This window comes from Pongo abelii, chromosome 11 (assembly GCF_028885655.2).
Source record: "Pongo abelii isolate AG06213 chromosome 11, NHGRI_mPonAbe1-v2.0_pri, whole genome shotgun sequence".
In the NCBI taxonomy this organism is placed as follows: domain Eukaryota; kingdom Metazoa; phylum Chordata; class Mammalia; order Primates; family Hominidae; genus Pongo; species Pongo abelii.
In genome coordinates, this window is record NC_071996.2 from 137,325,833 (window position 1) to 137,341,948 (window position 16,116).

The 16,116-nt window shown below is 48.4% G+C and overlaps 1 protein-coding gene across 1 annotated transcript in view; it reads left to right on the forward strand.

Annotated features, from left to right (window-relative positions):
- MROH2A (maestro heat like repeat family member 2A) overlaps positions 1–16,116 on the forward strand; it is a 59,125-nt gene that overhangs the window by 24,981 nt on the left and 18,028 nt on the right. Inside the window, exons 13-26 of the mRNA XM_054550011.1 lie at positions 184–303; positions 611–721; positions 2,571–2,718; positions 3,859–3,899; positions 4,466–4,607; positions 4,903–4,955; positions 5,408–5,515; positions 7,811–7,930; positions 8,129–8,251; positions 9,522–9,674; positions 11,185–11,307; positions 12,283–12,362; positions 14,075–14,183; positions 14,988–15,083. Of these exons, the coding sequence (XP_054405986.1) occupies positions 184–303; positions 611–721; positions 2,571–2,718; positions 3,859–3,899; positions 4,466–4,607; positions 4,903–4,955; positions 5,408–5,515; positions 7,811–7,930; positions 8,129–8,251; positions 9,522–9,674; positions 11,185–11,307; positions 12,283–12,362; positions 14,075–14,183; positions 14,988–15,083 (1,527 nt within the window). The remainder of the gene's footprint in view (positions 1–183; positions 304–610; positions 722–2,570; positions 2,719–3,858; positions 3,900–4,465; positions 4,608–4,902; positions 4,956–5,407; positions 5,516–7,810; positions 7,931–8,128; positions 8,252–9,521; positions 9,675–11,184; positions 11,308–12,282; positions 12,363–14,074; positions 14,184–14,987; positions 15,084–16,116) is intronic.

A 16,116-nucleotide genomic window follows, 5' to 3' on the forward strand; every position in this document is an offset into this window, starting at 1 on the left:
GTGGGCATGCTGCAGAGCAGGACCCCGGATGAGGCAGGGGGAGGTGCGCAGAGTGGGCAGTAATCAGCCCCTGAGGCCCCTTCTAGCCCAGAGCACCCCCAATTCCTAGCTCTCTATGTCACAGTATTGGGTGCCCTGGAGCCCACCCCAACCCCCAGCACGTCCACGGTCCTGTCCCCTCAGGTGAGGATGGCTATTCTCCGCATCATTGGGCAGTTGGCTCTCTCTGGCTACCAGGAGAGAATCAAAGGCTGGGGCCTGAAGTACGTGTCTGTGCAACTGACCTTATCCACCTACAAACTGGTGAGTGGCCCTAATATGCAGACCATAGAGCAGCTGGACTTGGAAATGGTTTCCACAGTGCAGAGGGGAGAATGCCACTCAGCATACCTGTGTTGAAACCTGCGTATCCGTTCACGACATGAGTTCATAGATACACAGTGAACCTGCAGGTGACAATGTGTGGGGTCCCAGCTCTGAGCATTCTGTAGGCTCAGTGTCTGGGCATGGAACCCCTGGGGAGTGAGGAGGCCATACCCGAGGCCATACCCGAGACCACAGCAAGCCCCTGCCAGTCCACAAGTGGGAATCCCTTGGTTCTTTCTTCCAGACAAATCGCCGGGAGAACTTTTATCAGAGGGACTTGGAGGAGAGGATGGTCCACAAAGTCACCATGGACACTGTGAAGATCATTACCTCTTCTGTCAGTGGGATGACCAACGTGAGTGGGCCCTGCCCCATCCACACATTGGGTCACCATGCCAGGCTGGGGGTGAACCACACATGCCTAGAATTCTACATCTTTGCTTCTTCCGTTCCTGCTGTCTAGAGTGTCGAGGGGCCTTCCTCTTCCAGTTGCCTGGAATTACTCAAAACCCAGTTCCAAAGCCAGGTCCTTGATGAGAACTTACTCTTCATCTCTGTACCCCTAGAAGCTGGGCAGTGCACGATCTCAGCATGGCTGGCAGTATCAGTCTGTATCATTTGAGCGAGTACCTGAAATGTGTCCATTACTTTTAGGCCCGTGTGTGTGTGTGTGTGTGTGTGTGTGTGTGTGTGTAGACCAATGATTTTCATGGTTTAATTTTGTAAACATTCATTGAATTCTTACTCTGTGAAAGACAGGACAGAGGAGTGTGCACTAGGAGGACTCAGTGTGACCGGAAGGAGTTCACAGACTATGGGAGAAACAAATGTGTCAACTTTTAATTGCAACAAAATGTGATGTAGCAATAAGATAGGAAAAATGTACCATGAGAGCATCAAGGAGGGAATGATTATTCACTAAATGAGGCTGCAGGCTAGATGATCCCTGTCCAGTGACAGCTTTTTTTAATTGCAGAAATAATCATCATCATCATCATCATCATAGCTACAGTCCATGTGGCACCCACATATAGCAGGTATACTGTACTAGGTGTGCAACATGTACAATCTTGTTTAATTATCCCAGCAACTACCTGCATAGAGGGTAGTTGTTATCCTGATTTTGTAGATGAAGAAACTGAGACCCAGAGGGTTTCATTAATTTGCTCAAGGCCTCACAGCTGGTAAACAATAGAGCCAGGATTGAAATTTCCTTTGTAATTCACCATGCTGTCTTTATGGGGAAGCCCAGGAGCCGTGAGATTCTAGTCCTGGTGGCTGGAACAGGTTAAGCCATTGCACTTGATAGTTGGTAGCACAAGAGCCTCACCTTCAACTCCTAGGAGTGGGGGTGGGGTGGAGAGGGATTACAATTAGTTGGGGGTGTTGAACGGTCACCCAGGGAGAGAGGAGATGGTGGGGTGAAGTTGGAAACACAGCTCCAAGAATCCATATCGATCAGGGTTCTCCAGAGAAACAGAACCAGTAGAAGACATATATAGTCTGGTTTATTTTAAGGAAGTGACTCATGCAGTTGTGGGGGCTGGCAAGTCTGACACCTGCGTGGCAGGCCAGCAGGCTGGAGACTCTAGCAGGGGCGGATGCTGCAGCCTTGTGGCTGAATATCTTCTTCCTCAGAGAAACCTCAGCATTTCACTCTTAAGGCGTTTCACCCACCTGTGTTATTGAGGATAATCTCTTTTATGGATTATGCACTTTCGTCACACCTATAAGCTACAAGCTACCTTCACAGCAACACCTAGATATGTGTTTGACTGAATGACTAGGTACTCTCGCCTAATCAAGTTGACACACAAAACTGACCGTCATACCAGGCACACACAACTGGATCATCTGCCCAGGGTGCCCCTCTAGAGGACTTGGGATCAGAGGGAGGGCCCTGGATGAGGAGGGTGTGATGGGTGTGGGTTTGTATGAGGCTGGCAGCGATAGGAGTTGGGCAACAGGGATGCTGGCCCCAGCAGGGACTAGCAGACTCTCTTGCCACGTCAGGGTGGGTGACACTTAAATGCCCCTGACAAAGACTGGGGTTGGTGATGGAGCCAGTTCAGGGCTGAGACTGTCAGGGGACATCTCTGGGGAAGCGGGGATGGGGTGGCACCATGGCAGAGCCTGACTGTTCTCCTTAGAGGCTCAGGGCTTGGGCTAATTCTGAGCCCCTTTCTCTCCCACCCCCACCCCAGGAGTTTTGGGTGAGGCTCCTGTGCTACATCATGGAAACAGACTACATGGAAGCTTTGACTCCTATCTGTATCAGTCTCACAAACCTGGCAGAACACCAGCTCCATGGCCAGGATGTGGATGTCAGCGTGGCTGGCAAGAGCAGGCAAGGTGAGCAAAGTTCCTGTGCCAGCTGGTTGGATTGGGCAGGTGGGCTGGCTCCTTGTCTGGGAATGCCCACCTCTCTCCACATTCCTCCCACCCTCATTCCCCCTTCTCCTGGAAACATCCAAGTCCAAATTAATACTATTAATGCCTACCTGATCATATCTAGGACATGTTAGAATTGTGTAAACTTCCTTCTGGATAGCTCAGTCCTCATGTCCTGTCCCCCCAGCCCACACCCCTGGTCCAGATCCCATCCTTGGGAGCTCCCGGCCCACCCTTTCCCATGTATGACCTTACTGGGCCTCTGCTCTGTCTGGCTTCTCTGAGCCAGCTAGAGTAACTGTAGGCATCCCATCCTCTGTAGACTACCCTCACTGTGGTCCACTCAGAGTGGGCACTGTTAAGAGCTCTCACCGGTGGTGAGAGCCACCAGGCTCTCAAAACAACTATGCCCACCTACCATGCTTGCTCCTGTCCCCTTCCCTCCCACCTCTGGCCCCAAGGGCATGGCGGGTGATGGAGGTGATTGATGGGGTCCTTTAGGATCCAGGGCTAGCAAAGGGCAGAGCCTGCTCTCTGACTTTGATCTAAACAAGCCGGCCAGTCGATCCTCTGAGGTCTTCCTCATGCCCCTCTCACTCTTGACTCCGATTGAGTCCTCTCCAGGTCCCTTGCTCTGGCACCTTCTCAGCAGGCCTGGCCTTGCCCTTGTCCATTTGTTTGTGCGCTGTTGGTTTGCTTTTCATGGGCTCATTGGCTCCCAAAGCCTGTGGAGAGAGTCAGCAGTGGGTAGAATGGCAGTGTCTAATTACTTTTGGCTCAACAGAGGACAGGGTTCACAGTAGGAGACAAAACATTGTCATGGAAAGTCTTGGTGTCCACTACAAAATGCGCATGGCCTGAAAAGAGCATCTTCTAAACCTCAACCCATTAGCACGATTCTCCCCTCTTCCCAGGATAAGTGAAATGTAATGATGTTCTTAGGAAATTCCTTGTGCCAACCCGTTCTCCATTCTGGGGATTTGGGGAACAAGATCATGTTGGGGAGGAAGCTTCTAGGGTAAAGTTCCTAGATGGGGACATAGGAGCATGTCCTGGTACAAGCCAGGAAGGCTCAGCTGGGGTTGCATTTCCTTCAATCAGTGGACCTGCCTGCACCTCAGAAGCTGCTGGCCCGTCTTCTGGTGAGTGGCTGACCTGCACCATGCCCTGGCCTGGCAAGGCCATGCCCTGTGGCACCTCTTCCTTAAGCTCCTAATTCCCAGAGCCCCAGAGGTATGAAGAAGCTGAGGTGCAATGAGGGAGTTTGATGCTTGGCAGGACAGATCATTCCATGTCCCTGAAATTCCTCTCGAGTTTGGTAGAAGCAGTGCACTTGTAATAACTGGGGAGCTGGCCTGGACCTGCTTTTAGATTCCTCTGCCCAAAGCATCCCTACTACACTGCCAATGCCTGCCTACCCACCCCTGGGGGTTGGCTCAGTCCAGGACCCATGAGTTCTCCTCTTTATGTTAACTGTGGACACTCATCCATATTGCACTGAAGCCTGGGGTGGAGAGGGAGCCCAGGTCTGGCCCCCATCCCCCATCCTTCCTGTAGTGTCCTCTGCAGGTGCACTCTCTATTTGAAATCCCTATTTGAAAACCACCCATCTTGTCCAGCTCCTCCCTTTAAAAATGAGGACAATGAGCTCCAAGACAAGGAGGAAGGTGCTCAGGTGCTACTTCACTGGAGTCTTGGTGCCCTCCAGGTGCTGATGTCATCACCTTACAAGGGGGAGGGTCGTGGGATAGCCATGCTCAATCTCTTGAGGACGCTGAGCCAGAGCATTGCACCCTCCATGGCCGACATGTGGGAGCTGGAGATTCCGCTACTGGTCCGGTACCTGGAAGGTGAGGTTCCTGGGGAGCCCATCCCAAGCCATCCCTCCAATCTGTGTACATGCTGGGGTTCTAGTCACATGGCTTGAATAACAAGAGCTGAGGCTCACAGTTGACCCACACAGCCAGCCCACTTTTGTCCTAGTTGAGCAGCTTGGGAAGGTGAGGAGTGCAATGCAACGTGTGATGTGTTCATCCATGGAGGGCCTCAAATGCCACGCTAAGGAGGCATAGAGGGCCTTGAATACCAGGCTTAGGGGAGCAGTGGAAGAAAGTGGCATGTGTGACCATGCATGTGTTCCTGCAGAACATACTGAGTTCACTTGGGATCAGAAAGCCTGGGAAGACAAGCTGATTCAGGTAAAGGGGTAACAAGTTTGCTGAGGCCTGGGAGGAGGAGAAAGATGGGAGCAGATGGAAAGGCATTTGGTGGGCTGGGCATGTAAGGAGTTTAGAAGCCCCTAAAGGACATGTTCTCCTTCTGTCAGAGAAGACTTGGGAGTTACAAAATCTATAGCTGTGTCCATCCCCAGGGGAGAACTGAGAGAACCTTCCATCCTGAGAGCCAGGTGCCCAGGAGGGCAGCAGGGAATGACACCCTGCTAGCCGCCAGAGCCACAGCCATTCCTCAGACCCACAGAACATTATTAGCACTGGATCAGGGATCTATGGACTTAGTGATCTGGAGATGTGGACAAGGGAAGCGAGAGAGGGCAAGTCACTACTCAAGGTCACGTAGCATTCCCAGAGCCCAGGCAAGAACAAGGATGAAGGCCTTTGGCCCTTCCCACCAACGTCTTGTGCCTCCCCAGTTTCTGCGAAACTCCCTCAAGAAGACCCGGGGGTCTAGCTGGAGCCTTCGCTTGAGCAAAGAGCTGAACAACCAGATTGCGAGCTTTGACAGCCCCTCTCTGGAGAAGGTTTGTCTTCACAGGGACAGGAGAGTTTGGATGGGGAGTAGACTCCAGGGATGATGGAGTGGAGAGGATCACACCGTGTGTGTGAGATCAGCTGGACCTGTGGCTGTTTACAGGGTCCTGGGAGGAGAGGAGGGTGGTCTGGATTGGTGGTTTTAGTTTAGTTTTGTTTTTTTTGTTGTTTGTTTTGTTGATCCTCCAGACTCTGGTTAGCAATCACATGTGTATATTTCTCTGTAAACACAAAACTATACCACATTGCTACAAAATTCTAAAACATTGTTGAAAGAAATCAGTGAGGGTCTCAATAAATAGAAAGCACCGCATGTTCATGGATTGAAAGATGCTATAGTTCAAATGGTGATACTCTCCATATTTATCTTCAGTTTTAGCATGACACCTATCACAATCCAAGCTACTTCTTTTTTTTTTTTTTCCAGAGACTGACAAATTGATCCTAAAATTTATATGGAAATACCAGGGGCTCTGAATAGCCAACAAAATTATGAGAAGAAGAATAAAGTTGGAGGACTCAAACTTCTCAATTTCAACTTCTTACACAACTGCAGTAAAACTCCTCACACAATTACAGTAAACAAGACAGTGAGATACTGGCATAAGGACAGATTAATAAAATAGAAGTGAGAGTCCAGAAATAAACTCTCACATTTATGAATAATTTATTTTCAAGAAGGGTGCCAAGACAATTCAGTGGGGAAAGAATAGTTTTTTTCAACAAATGGGGCTAGGATAACTAGAAATCCACATGCAAAAGAATGAAATTGGATACCTTCCTCACACCACACATAAAGCTGAATCAAAACGAATCACAGACCTAAATAAAAGAACTAAAATTATAAAATTCTAGAAAAACACAGGATAAATCTTGTGACCTTGGGTTAGGCAAAGCCTTCTTAGAGATGACACCAAAAAGCACAAGTGACAAAAAGAAATAAATTGGACATCATGAAAATTAAAACCTCTTGTGCTAAAAATAATACAATAGAGAAAGTGAAAAAGAAGCACGTTAAGGAAGAATATGTTCTTCTGTAACAGATCAAAGACTTAAGTGTACAAAATAAAATAGAACCATGGAACAACTAGAAGAATACATTGATGAATATTTTTATAATCTTAATATGGAATAGGCTTTATATGCTTGCAAAGAAACCAAGAAAGATGAGGGAAAAGAGGTAAACTTTATAGATATTAACATTTTTTTGTGTGCTTCTACTACTTCCTGTTTGTTTTCTCATCTCCAAAAACAATAATATTTACCTTATGGAGTCGTGGTGAGGATTTAATGAAATACGGATGGTTGTTCTTATTATGCCTCCAAATATAAAACAAAATTCTTACAAATAACAAAGAAGAAACCCACCAAAAAATGGGAAAAAGAATATAGCCAGAAATTCAAAGAATTAAAACGAATCATGATAATATGAAAAGATGATCAGCACAACTAATAATCAGAGAAACACATCACAGTGAGAATGTTCCGCTTCTCACTGATCATGATGTATGTTGGGGAGTAGGTGGAGAAATTGGTGCACTTAGGTTTGTTGGAGGGAGTGTAAATTGGTTCAACTTACACAGGAGTTGAACAAATTTACACTTCCCCCTTTAACACGTATAACATGCCTGCCCTTATATAGTATAACCTCCCAGAATAACCTGAATATTTATTTTATTTATTTTTGTTTAATTTTTTATTTCCATAGATTTTTGGCGAACTGGTGGTCTTTGGTTACATGAATAAATGGGAATTTGCAAGATTTTGGTGCACCCATCACCCAAGCAGTATACGCTGCACCCAATTTGTAGTCTTTTATCCCCCACCCCTTTCCTACCCTTTCCCACTGAGTCCCCGAAGTCCACCGTATCATTCTTATGCGTTAGCATCCTCATAGCTTAGTTCCCACTTACGAGTGAGAACATACGACGTTTGCTTTTCCATTCCTAAGTTACTTAGAATAATAGTCTCCAATCTCATCCAGGTTACTGCAAATGCCAGTAATTCATTCTTTTTTATGGCTGAGTAATATTCCATTATATATATAAAAAATATAAACTGATATATATATATATATCAGTTTCTTTATCCACTCGTTGATTGATGGGCATTTGGGCTGGTTCCACATTTTTGCACTTGTGAATTGTGCTGCTATAAACGTGTGTGCAAGTATCTTCTGCACATTAAAAAAAATTGAAGAATATGTAGCAAACTCTCTACAACAGCACCTCCTGAAGGCTGGCTGTAGGGAGGCCTGAGCTCCTTCCTCCCTTTTGCCTCTCCAGGGCTTTCTGTACCGGGCCTTGGGCTTCACGTTGGCCACAGGCCTGGAGGCCAGCAAGGTGGAGGTCCTGCTGTTGGAGCTACTGTACAAGACGGACTACAGCAATGACTTTGACAGTGAGGTGAGGGTGCCTGCAGCCCCCTCCTGTCCACCAGATGCCTCTGGACCCTCAGGGACATGTGTGTTCATGTGGCTGCATGCGTTTTGTGTGTGTGTGTGTGTGTGTGTTCATGTGTGTGTGCCTTGCACGTGTGTGTGTGGGATCCTTCTCTGCCCACTGGCCCCTGCCCTCACCCTGGCTGGCTGGGTCTCCCTGCAGGGTGTGATTATGTGCTTTGGCCTGTGTGCCCGGGGCCAGGTAAAAACGGTGCTGAATGTGCTTCATGACTTCGAGGAGAGGATCCAGGAGTCAGAGCAGTCCTGGCAGATCAGTGCTTGGCGGGTAAGCCACCTTCCCTCCACAACTGGGTCTTGGGATCTCTTAGCACGGTGTTCTGGGCACTGACACAAAGTCCTTTCTAGATCTCAGTAGGAAACTTGCCTCACATGGAGTCTCCTGTCATCAAAATGGCTGAGACATTGTCTTAGTCTAAGACCTCCTGGGCAAAGCTTTTGCTATTGGATCATCTTAAAAATGCAGGGTGGGCCTTTCTAGGACCCAGATACTGTCACGGAGTCCCAGCCCCTTGCTACTCATGGTGGGGTTCTCAGACTGGCAGTGGGGACTCCCTGGGTGCTGACTGGAAATGTAGAGTCCCAGGCCCCACCCAGACCCACAGGATTTGAAGAAGCTGTTCAGGTAGTGCTCAGTGGGTGCTTGACACTAGGAGCTCTGCCTCAGTGAATGGACGGTGCTGGGACTGAGGGGCTCTAGCCACTGTTGCAGGGTGAGAACACTGAAGCTTGTCCATAGGCGTGCGGCTGGTTCACTGGTGAAGCCAGGATTTGGACCCAGACAGCCCACGGCCCCATCCTCTGGAGGCTGCCCCTCCCTGCCACAGGAGATGGTCCCACCAGCTGGCTGAGCTCCTAGTGGGAAACCATCTGAAACCATCACCCACGCCTCAGGCTTTGCCCTTGACCTGGAACACTTGCCCTGGGGTCTGGTTGTTTGAATGAAGAAAATCTAGAGAGTCCCAGGCTTCGTTCCAGCTTTTCTGCAAAGAGGAACCGACACCTGGATTTCTACTCAGTCTGGCAGGGCACTGGGGCCCCTGCTCCCCATCCACAGTGGGTTTGGTGGCCTCCAACATCTCCTCCCACTCAGAGATTGTTCTGAGGGTGTGAGCACCGTGAGGGCAAGGTGGAGGCTGTCGGTTCTTGCTGGATCTCCAGCCTCATGTGTGCCTGACCCGTAGCCGGTGCCTGGTAGGTGAAGCTATGAGGTGTGCAAGCAGCCTCTGTTTAGGGGTATTCACATGAGCACCTCCCCCCACAGCTGATGGGTGGTCTGGGCGTCTATAGCCCTAGTCTGTCTTGCTCATTACTGCATGCCCAGTGTCTGGTGTCTAGTAGATGCTCAGTAAAGATGCATTGAGTGAATGAATGCATGCATGAAAATACGATGAACATTTCAGGCACCCAGAAAACAGTCAGGTGAAGCACTGCCAGCTGACTCGATGGATCCTTTGGTCGTGTGGCCAGAGACCATCACCTGCATCTGGAGCAGCCCCTGCTGCCCCCAGTGGTTCTTTTTCTCTTTGACCTCGTAGAAGGACCATCCCTGGAGGCGGGAGACAGTGAAAAGTGCCCTCATGGTGATGTATAGCTGCGTGGCCTCCTACTGCCACCCCCAGTTGCTCCTCAACCTCGTGGACAGCCCCATCACCACTAAGATCATTCACCATTATGTCAGCAGCTGCCAGGTAGCCCCATCTGGTGCCTGGGGGGATGTCTTCTGGACCAGGCTGGTGGGTAGTAGCCTTCTGCCACTCTCTGGGCACCTGCATCCCTACCCAGGGGACATCCAGGCATCATACCTGATGCCCAGCATGTGGGAAGCCCATTGCCCAAATGTGCTGTTCTCTGTGCTTTGGTGTCATGCAGAGGTGCTGGGGGAGTTGAGGATAGCCCCTCTTCCAGAGTGCTGGGTGGGGTCTCCAGAAGCCACAAGATGAGCCCCACATCTTCCCAGCCTTAACCACTCCCTCTGCCCTTGCCTCTGGCCCTCTCTGACACTGACCCAGACCCTTTCATAAGGAACAAGAGGTGGGGTTGTCTTCAAAGACATGCAAAGGGACTGGCTATTTTCTTGGAATGGCAAGGAGGGGAAAACACAGAGAATAAAGCAAAAACTGTTTTTATTTTTTAAAACTGTGGCAAAATACACATAACATAAAGTTTATCATCATAACCGTTTTTAAGTATATGTATAGTTCAGTGGCATGAGGTACATTCACGTTGTTGTGCAGCTGTCACTGCCATCTGTCTCCAGAATTCTTCATTTTACAAAACCAAAATCCTATATCCATTCAACACCAACTCTCCATTCCCTTCTCCCCCCAGCCCTGGCAACCACCTTTACTCTTTCTGTCTGTGTGGCTTTGACTAGTCCAGGTACCTCATCTAAGTGCAATCATATGATAGTTGTCCTTGTGTGTCTGGCTTATTTCATTTATCATAATGTTCTGAAGGTTCGTCCATGTAAAAGCAATCATTTTCTCAATAACCTCTCCTGCCTCTATGGTAACACATAGGGCTCAGGGCCCCTGGTCACTGAAGGCGGCCCCTGAGCTGCTTCGCTGCCCTCAGGAGGCTTGGGAAGGTGGCATCTTCCGTGGTGTGTTAGTTGGTTTTAACGCTGCTGCTAAAGGCGTACCTGAAACTGGGAACAAAAAGAGGTTTACTTGGACTTAGAGTTCCACATGACTAGGGTGGCCTCAGAATCATGGCGGGAGACAAAAGGCACTTCTTACATGGTGGCAGCAAGAGAAAAATGAGGAATAAGCAAAAGTGGAAACCCCTGATAAACCCATCAGATCTTATGAGACTTATTCACTATCATGAGAATAGCATGGGAGAGACTGGCCCCCATGATTCAATTACCTCCCGCCGGGTCCCTCCCACAACACATGGGAATTCTGAGAGTTACAATTCAAGTTGAGATTTGAATGGGGACACACCCAAACTATATCATGTGTGGACCCAGGTGCTGCACCTCACCTCGTATCCCCGCCATGTGCCTGTGGCCCTGCCATGTGGCAGGTGCTCCATTCATGTGGTCGAAGGACAGAGTGAGGCTGGCCATCTCTCAGAGCATTCAACATTGAACCCTTTCTTCAGAGCAGAGGGAGTCCAGGAGCAGAGGCTGCAGCTTGGATTCTTCTGGGGCTGCTCACAAACATTCTCTCCCTCCTTTTCCCCTTCTGGGATCAGGACGTCTGTCTCAAAATGGCCTTCATGAAGAGTGTTGTGCAGGTTACCAAGGCCATCAACAACATCAAGGACCTGGAGGACTTTCACTTTGCCCAGAAGACAACTCTTACCAGCATCATAGTGGTAAGCTGGGTGGAGCACCTCCTTGGTCCTGGTCCTGGTTTGGAGTCTAACTCCCTGTGGTGAGAGGTTTTCAAAGTTCCTGAGGGCATCTGCAGAGCTCTCTGAAGTCCTTCCCTGTCTTGGCTCTGCTTTGTCCTAACTGTAGGAGTTCTGAGAATGATTTTTGTATCTGATAAAGGGTTTCACAGCCAGTCAACTGTTTGGAAACCAGGGTGGGAGATTCTGGCTGTCTTGGGTCCTGCAGTGCTCAGGGCAACTGGTTCAGGCCTGATAGACAGAGATTCCCTGGGCCGGCTTAGCTGTAGCTTCCCTGTCTCTCCGTGGGAGCCTTAGGGGCAGGGACCTGCTGGAAGCAGGACTTAGAGTGAAGCCCTGAAGGATGCACAGAAGGATGTAAGACAAAGAAAATGTCCACCGTCCAAAGGCTGATGGAGCCTGTGGGGCCGCCAATGTCCTTCATCCCCAGGCCTCCCCACTCATGTCATTGCCAATGCATTGGCCCTTCAAAGCTGCTTGGGTTGTGCTGGAAGTGGCCCTTAAGGGACATGAGATTGGGTGGAACAGAAGGCGATGAGGAGGAAATGGGATTTATTTGGCTCTCACTCATGAGTTCAAAGCCAGGAGCTTTGAACCTGTACTTTCATGCTAGCCTGCCTGGAGCAGCCCTGTAAAATGGGTCTCCAGGTCTTGTTTTACAGAGAAGGGAACTTGGGCTCAGGCAGAGGAAGTGCTGGCCCAGGGGCACACAGCGAGTAGATGAGCAAGCCGAGCTGGGAGCCCAGGCCCACTTTGGGCCCTACTCCCACTCTGCTGCCTCCCCTAAGATGCCAAAAGCCAAATGGCCCTAAAAAGAATGAAAGAGATGTGGGGTGTTAGACGTTTTGGGAAGTGCCAGGTCTTCCTCGTGCTAACAATGGGGAGTGCTGCCGCCATCATGGTCACCAAAAGCCACCACCCCCTGCTTGTGTTGGGCAGGCAGTCATCGAGGCAGAACCGACTGACAACCTGGTTTCCCCAGTGCGAGCCTTGGCGATGGAGGCCCTCTCGCACCTGAGGTGAGCTGGGCCCCCACCCTCACCCCATCCCAAGGGGTAGGGAAAAGTTCAAGACCATTCCTCGGTGCTCCTTCAGGGGTTGTGCCTCCTTTTTCCTCTCCTGCCTCTGTAGCAGGGGTCTCAGTTTGTGGCTCCCTGGGGCAATGGGCCAGCCTAGACGATGGGGGTTGGCCTCAGCCACTCCTTTCTATAATTCTCAGCCAGATTTCAAGTTGGGTGCTTCTCCTTGGATTTATGGCACGTGGGTAGGCTGCTCTTCCATTGATTGGGGATATTTTGAGCAAAATAACAGTGATAACACTGAAGAGCATTGTAAGCATCCTTCAAGATGAGTCAGGCTCAGTCAGTGAGTTGAAGGGCTCAGTCAACTATTTGTTGATACCATTGGTACAAAATGATCTAAAGCCCAAGACTTACCTTTCTGGAGATGCCAATCCATTGGTGGGGAGGGGGAAAGGGGAAGAAGTTAGGGATTTATAAAATTAGTATTTAAAGAGGTTGGGTCATCTCTAAGAATACCTCCCCTGTAGGGGAAGATTCATTACTTAGGCGCATAGCAGAACTATCTGTTGCTTTAAGCTGCATCAAACAGGCAGATTTTAAAATAAATGTCATGAACATCAACTAAGCACAATGATATGCTGAGTACTGAAGGGACACAGAGATACATAAGACCTAGTCCCAGCCTTTTAAGGACTTAGAGATAAGACAGACACATACAAACAGGATTATAGGTCAAAGCTGACTAACAGGACTGTGTTTGCAGGTAAACCCACACACACACCAGCAAAAAAATATCTGAGAACAAAAAAGGGGGCTACTAACAAAATGCAACTCAGTTTATACAAAAGGAGCTATCAAAAGGCTTGGTGCAAAGTTGGCATTTGGCTTTTGACCTGGGCTTAGGCAGAATGACTGGACTTGGGGCTTCCTAGGAGAGTGCAATACAAGACACTTTGGGGGAACAGGAGTTTAAAGTAGGATGGTGGCTCTCAACTCTGGGGGCACAGTAGAACTCATGGGGAACTTTTAACAGTATGGATATCCAGGTCCCACCCCAGATCCTGGGGCTTGGATATGGTCCCTGGGGGTCCTTAAAAAATCCTCGAGGTGTCTTTAATATGCACCAAGCTTGAGAATTATTGATGAAGGGGCTAGAAGGAGAATGAGCTAGCATGCACCAATCACTAGCAACTACCTCTGGAAGGTTTATTAAAACACAGATGGCTGCAGTCCACCCCCAGAATTTTTGATTCAGCAGGTCTTGGGTGGGGCCATAGAATTTGTGTTTCTCATAAATTCCAAGGTGAAGCTGCTGCTGCTGCTGCTGCTGCTGGTGATGGTGGTCCAAGCATTACCCGTGAAAGCCCCTGGACTAGCACCAGCCTGGGAGGGCAGATTCCATAGTTGTAGTTGGCAAGGAACAAAGGAATGTTTCTGAGCAGATTAACAGGTTCAGAGTAGACAACAGCAGATAGGAGAGATGGCCTTGGACCCCTGCATCTCCCCTTCAATCACAAGCAAGAGTCACTGGACACTGGTTACTGGTCAGAGCCAGGGCCCCTGGGGAGGGATGCTTGCCAGAGCCTCCAACTGGAGAAGTAGGCCTCTTCCTCTTCTAGGACGTGTTTCCGTGCCCAGACTGGGCAGTGGGGCAGCAGAAGCTCAACTCCCCAATGACTGTTCCTCTCTTGTCACTGCTTCTTCTCCAGCAAGCTGAAGCCTTTCTACTCCACAGAGGAAAACAGTGAGCTGATGGATATCAGCATATATTCTGTAATTTCTCTCCAACTCCCAGGAGAGGACAATGAGTCCATTAAGGTAGGTCCTTCTGGGATGCCTCATTTGCTGGGTCAGGACCTGGAAGTTAACATTAACATGGGTCATGCTGAGAGTCCACCTTCCTGAACCACCTTTGAGTGTTTAGAGGCAGCAGAGTGTAGCGAGCTCTATCAGTAAATGTAAGATAATGCTAGCTGTTGAAACAGATAAACCCTGAAATCTCAGTGGATTAACAACATAAAAGTTTATTTATCGCCCAAGTCAAGTCAGGCCCAGTTGTCAAAGGGAGTGGAAATGGAGCTGCTTTGTGCAATTATTCAGGAACCCAGGTTGGCAGAGACCTCCTGCCTATCCTCAGTGCATGAATCCCAAGGTCCCAATCAATGGGTATTGATACCCAACATAGATAGAAGGAAGAGAAAGTCTAGGGAAGACTTGAGAGCATTTTGCCTTCCTTCTATTGGCTGAAACACAGTCACATGGCTCCATCCATGCAAGGAGTCCTGGGAAATGTAGTCCCTGATGGGATGGCTGTTTCCCTGACAACACTGTGGAAAAGGAGAAGGAATCTTTTGTGGACAGATAGCCATCCCTGCCTCAACGGCCTGGCCCTGGATGAAGAATCAGAACTGGGCTCCAGGAGTTCAGTATCCTGCTTTGTAAAGTGAATCCCTCTTAAATGGTTGTCTTGTACTTCACTCGAGAAAATGAGTGTCAAGAGCTCAGACTGAACAGAAGTTAGTAGATGACTGCCAGACCCCTCCCTGGCATGAACTCCCTGCAGGGAGGGGAGTTGTGGGTGCCCCTCATGGCCGCCTATCTCTCTCTCCCTCTTGGCTGTAGAACCTGTATGGAAATGCCCTGAGTGCCCTGGAGCAGCTGATGGAGAGCCTCCTGCAGAGGCAGCTGGACCCCAGGGGGCTGCAGGAGATGGTGCAGGTGAGTTGCCTGTGGCGGGCCAGAGCCAGGGATGGCCACTCCTTCCCAGCAGCTGGACTGAGGGCCAGACTGTGAGGAACAGGGGAGTGCATGAAACAGTGTTTTAGTGATTTCATTTTTATAAAATTCCAGATTTGCTAAAAATTTGCAAGGATAGTGCAAAGATGCTCTTCATGCAGTTTCACAGTTCTTAATACTTTGTCACATTTTCTTTCTGTTTTCTTCTGTCTCTCTCCTTCCACGCACACATACATCTTTTGAACCACGGATAGCTGCAGACATCCAGAGTAACAGTACTCTCTTACATAACAACAGTACCATGATCAAATTCAGGACATCTAATGTTGACACGATGCATGTATTAAAACTGATGGCCCATATTCAAATTTCACAAATTGCCCCAATAATGTCCTTTAGAGCTGTTTTCTCCTTGATCCAGGATCCAGTCCAGATTAGGTAGTGCATCTACCTGTCAGGTCTCTTTGTTCTCCTTTCATCTGGAACAGCTTCACAGTCCTTTGTCTTTCATAACCTTGGCACTTTTGAAGGGTACTGGTTAGGTTTTTAAAAATTGAGTTGTTTGCTTTCTTTTTATGGAAACTTTTACAGGTTTTACATATTCTGGATACAACTCATCAGATATGTGATTTGCAAATATTTTCTCCTAGTCTGTGGCCTTTTTATTGATTTCCCAATATCTTTTAATGAGCAGAAGTTTTTAGTTTTGACAAAGTCTAATTTATCTTTTTTTCTTTTATGGATCATGCTTTTGGTGTCCAATCTAAGAAGTCTTCCAAAGATTTTCTCCTGTGTTTTCTTCCAGAAGTTTTGTATTTTCAGATTTTATGATTAGGTCTATGATATATTTTGAGTTAATTTTTGTATGGTCTGAGGTTCGGGTCAAAGTTTATTTTAATTTTTTGCACATGGATAGCCAATTGTTTCAGCACCCTTTGTTGAAAAGACTGCCCTTTTTCTGTTGAATTATCTTTGCACCTTTGTTGAAAATCAAAGGCTATGTACATGTGGGTCT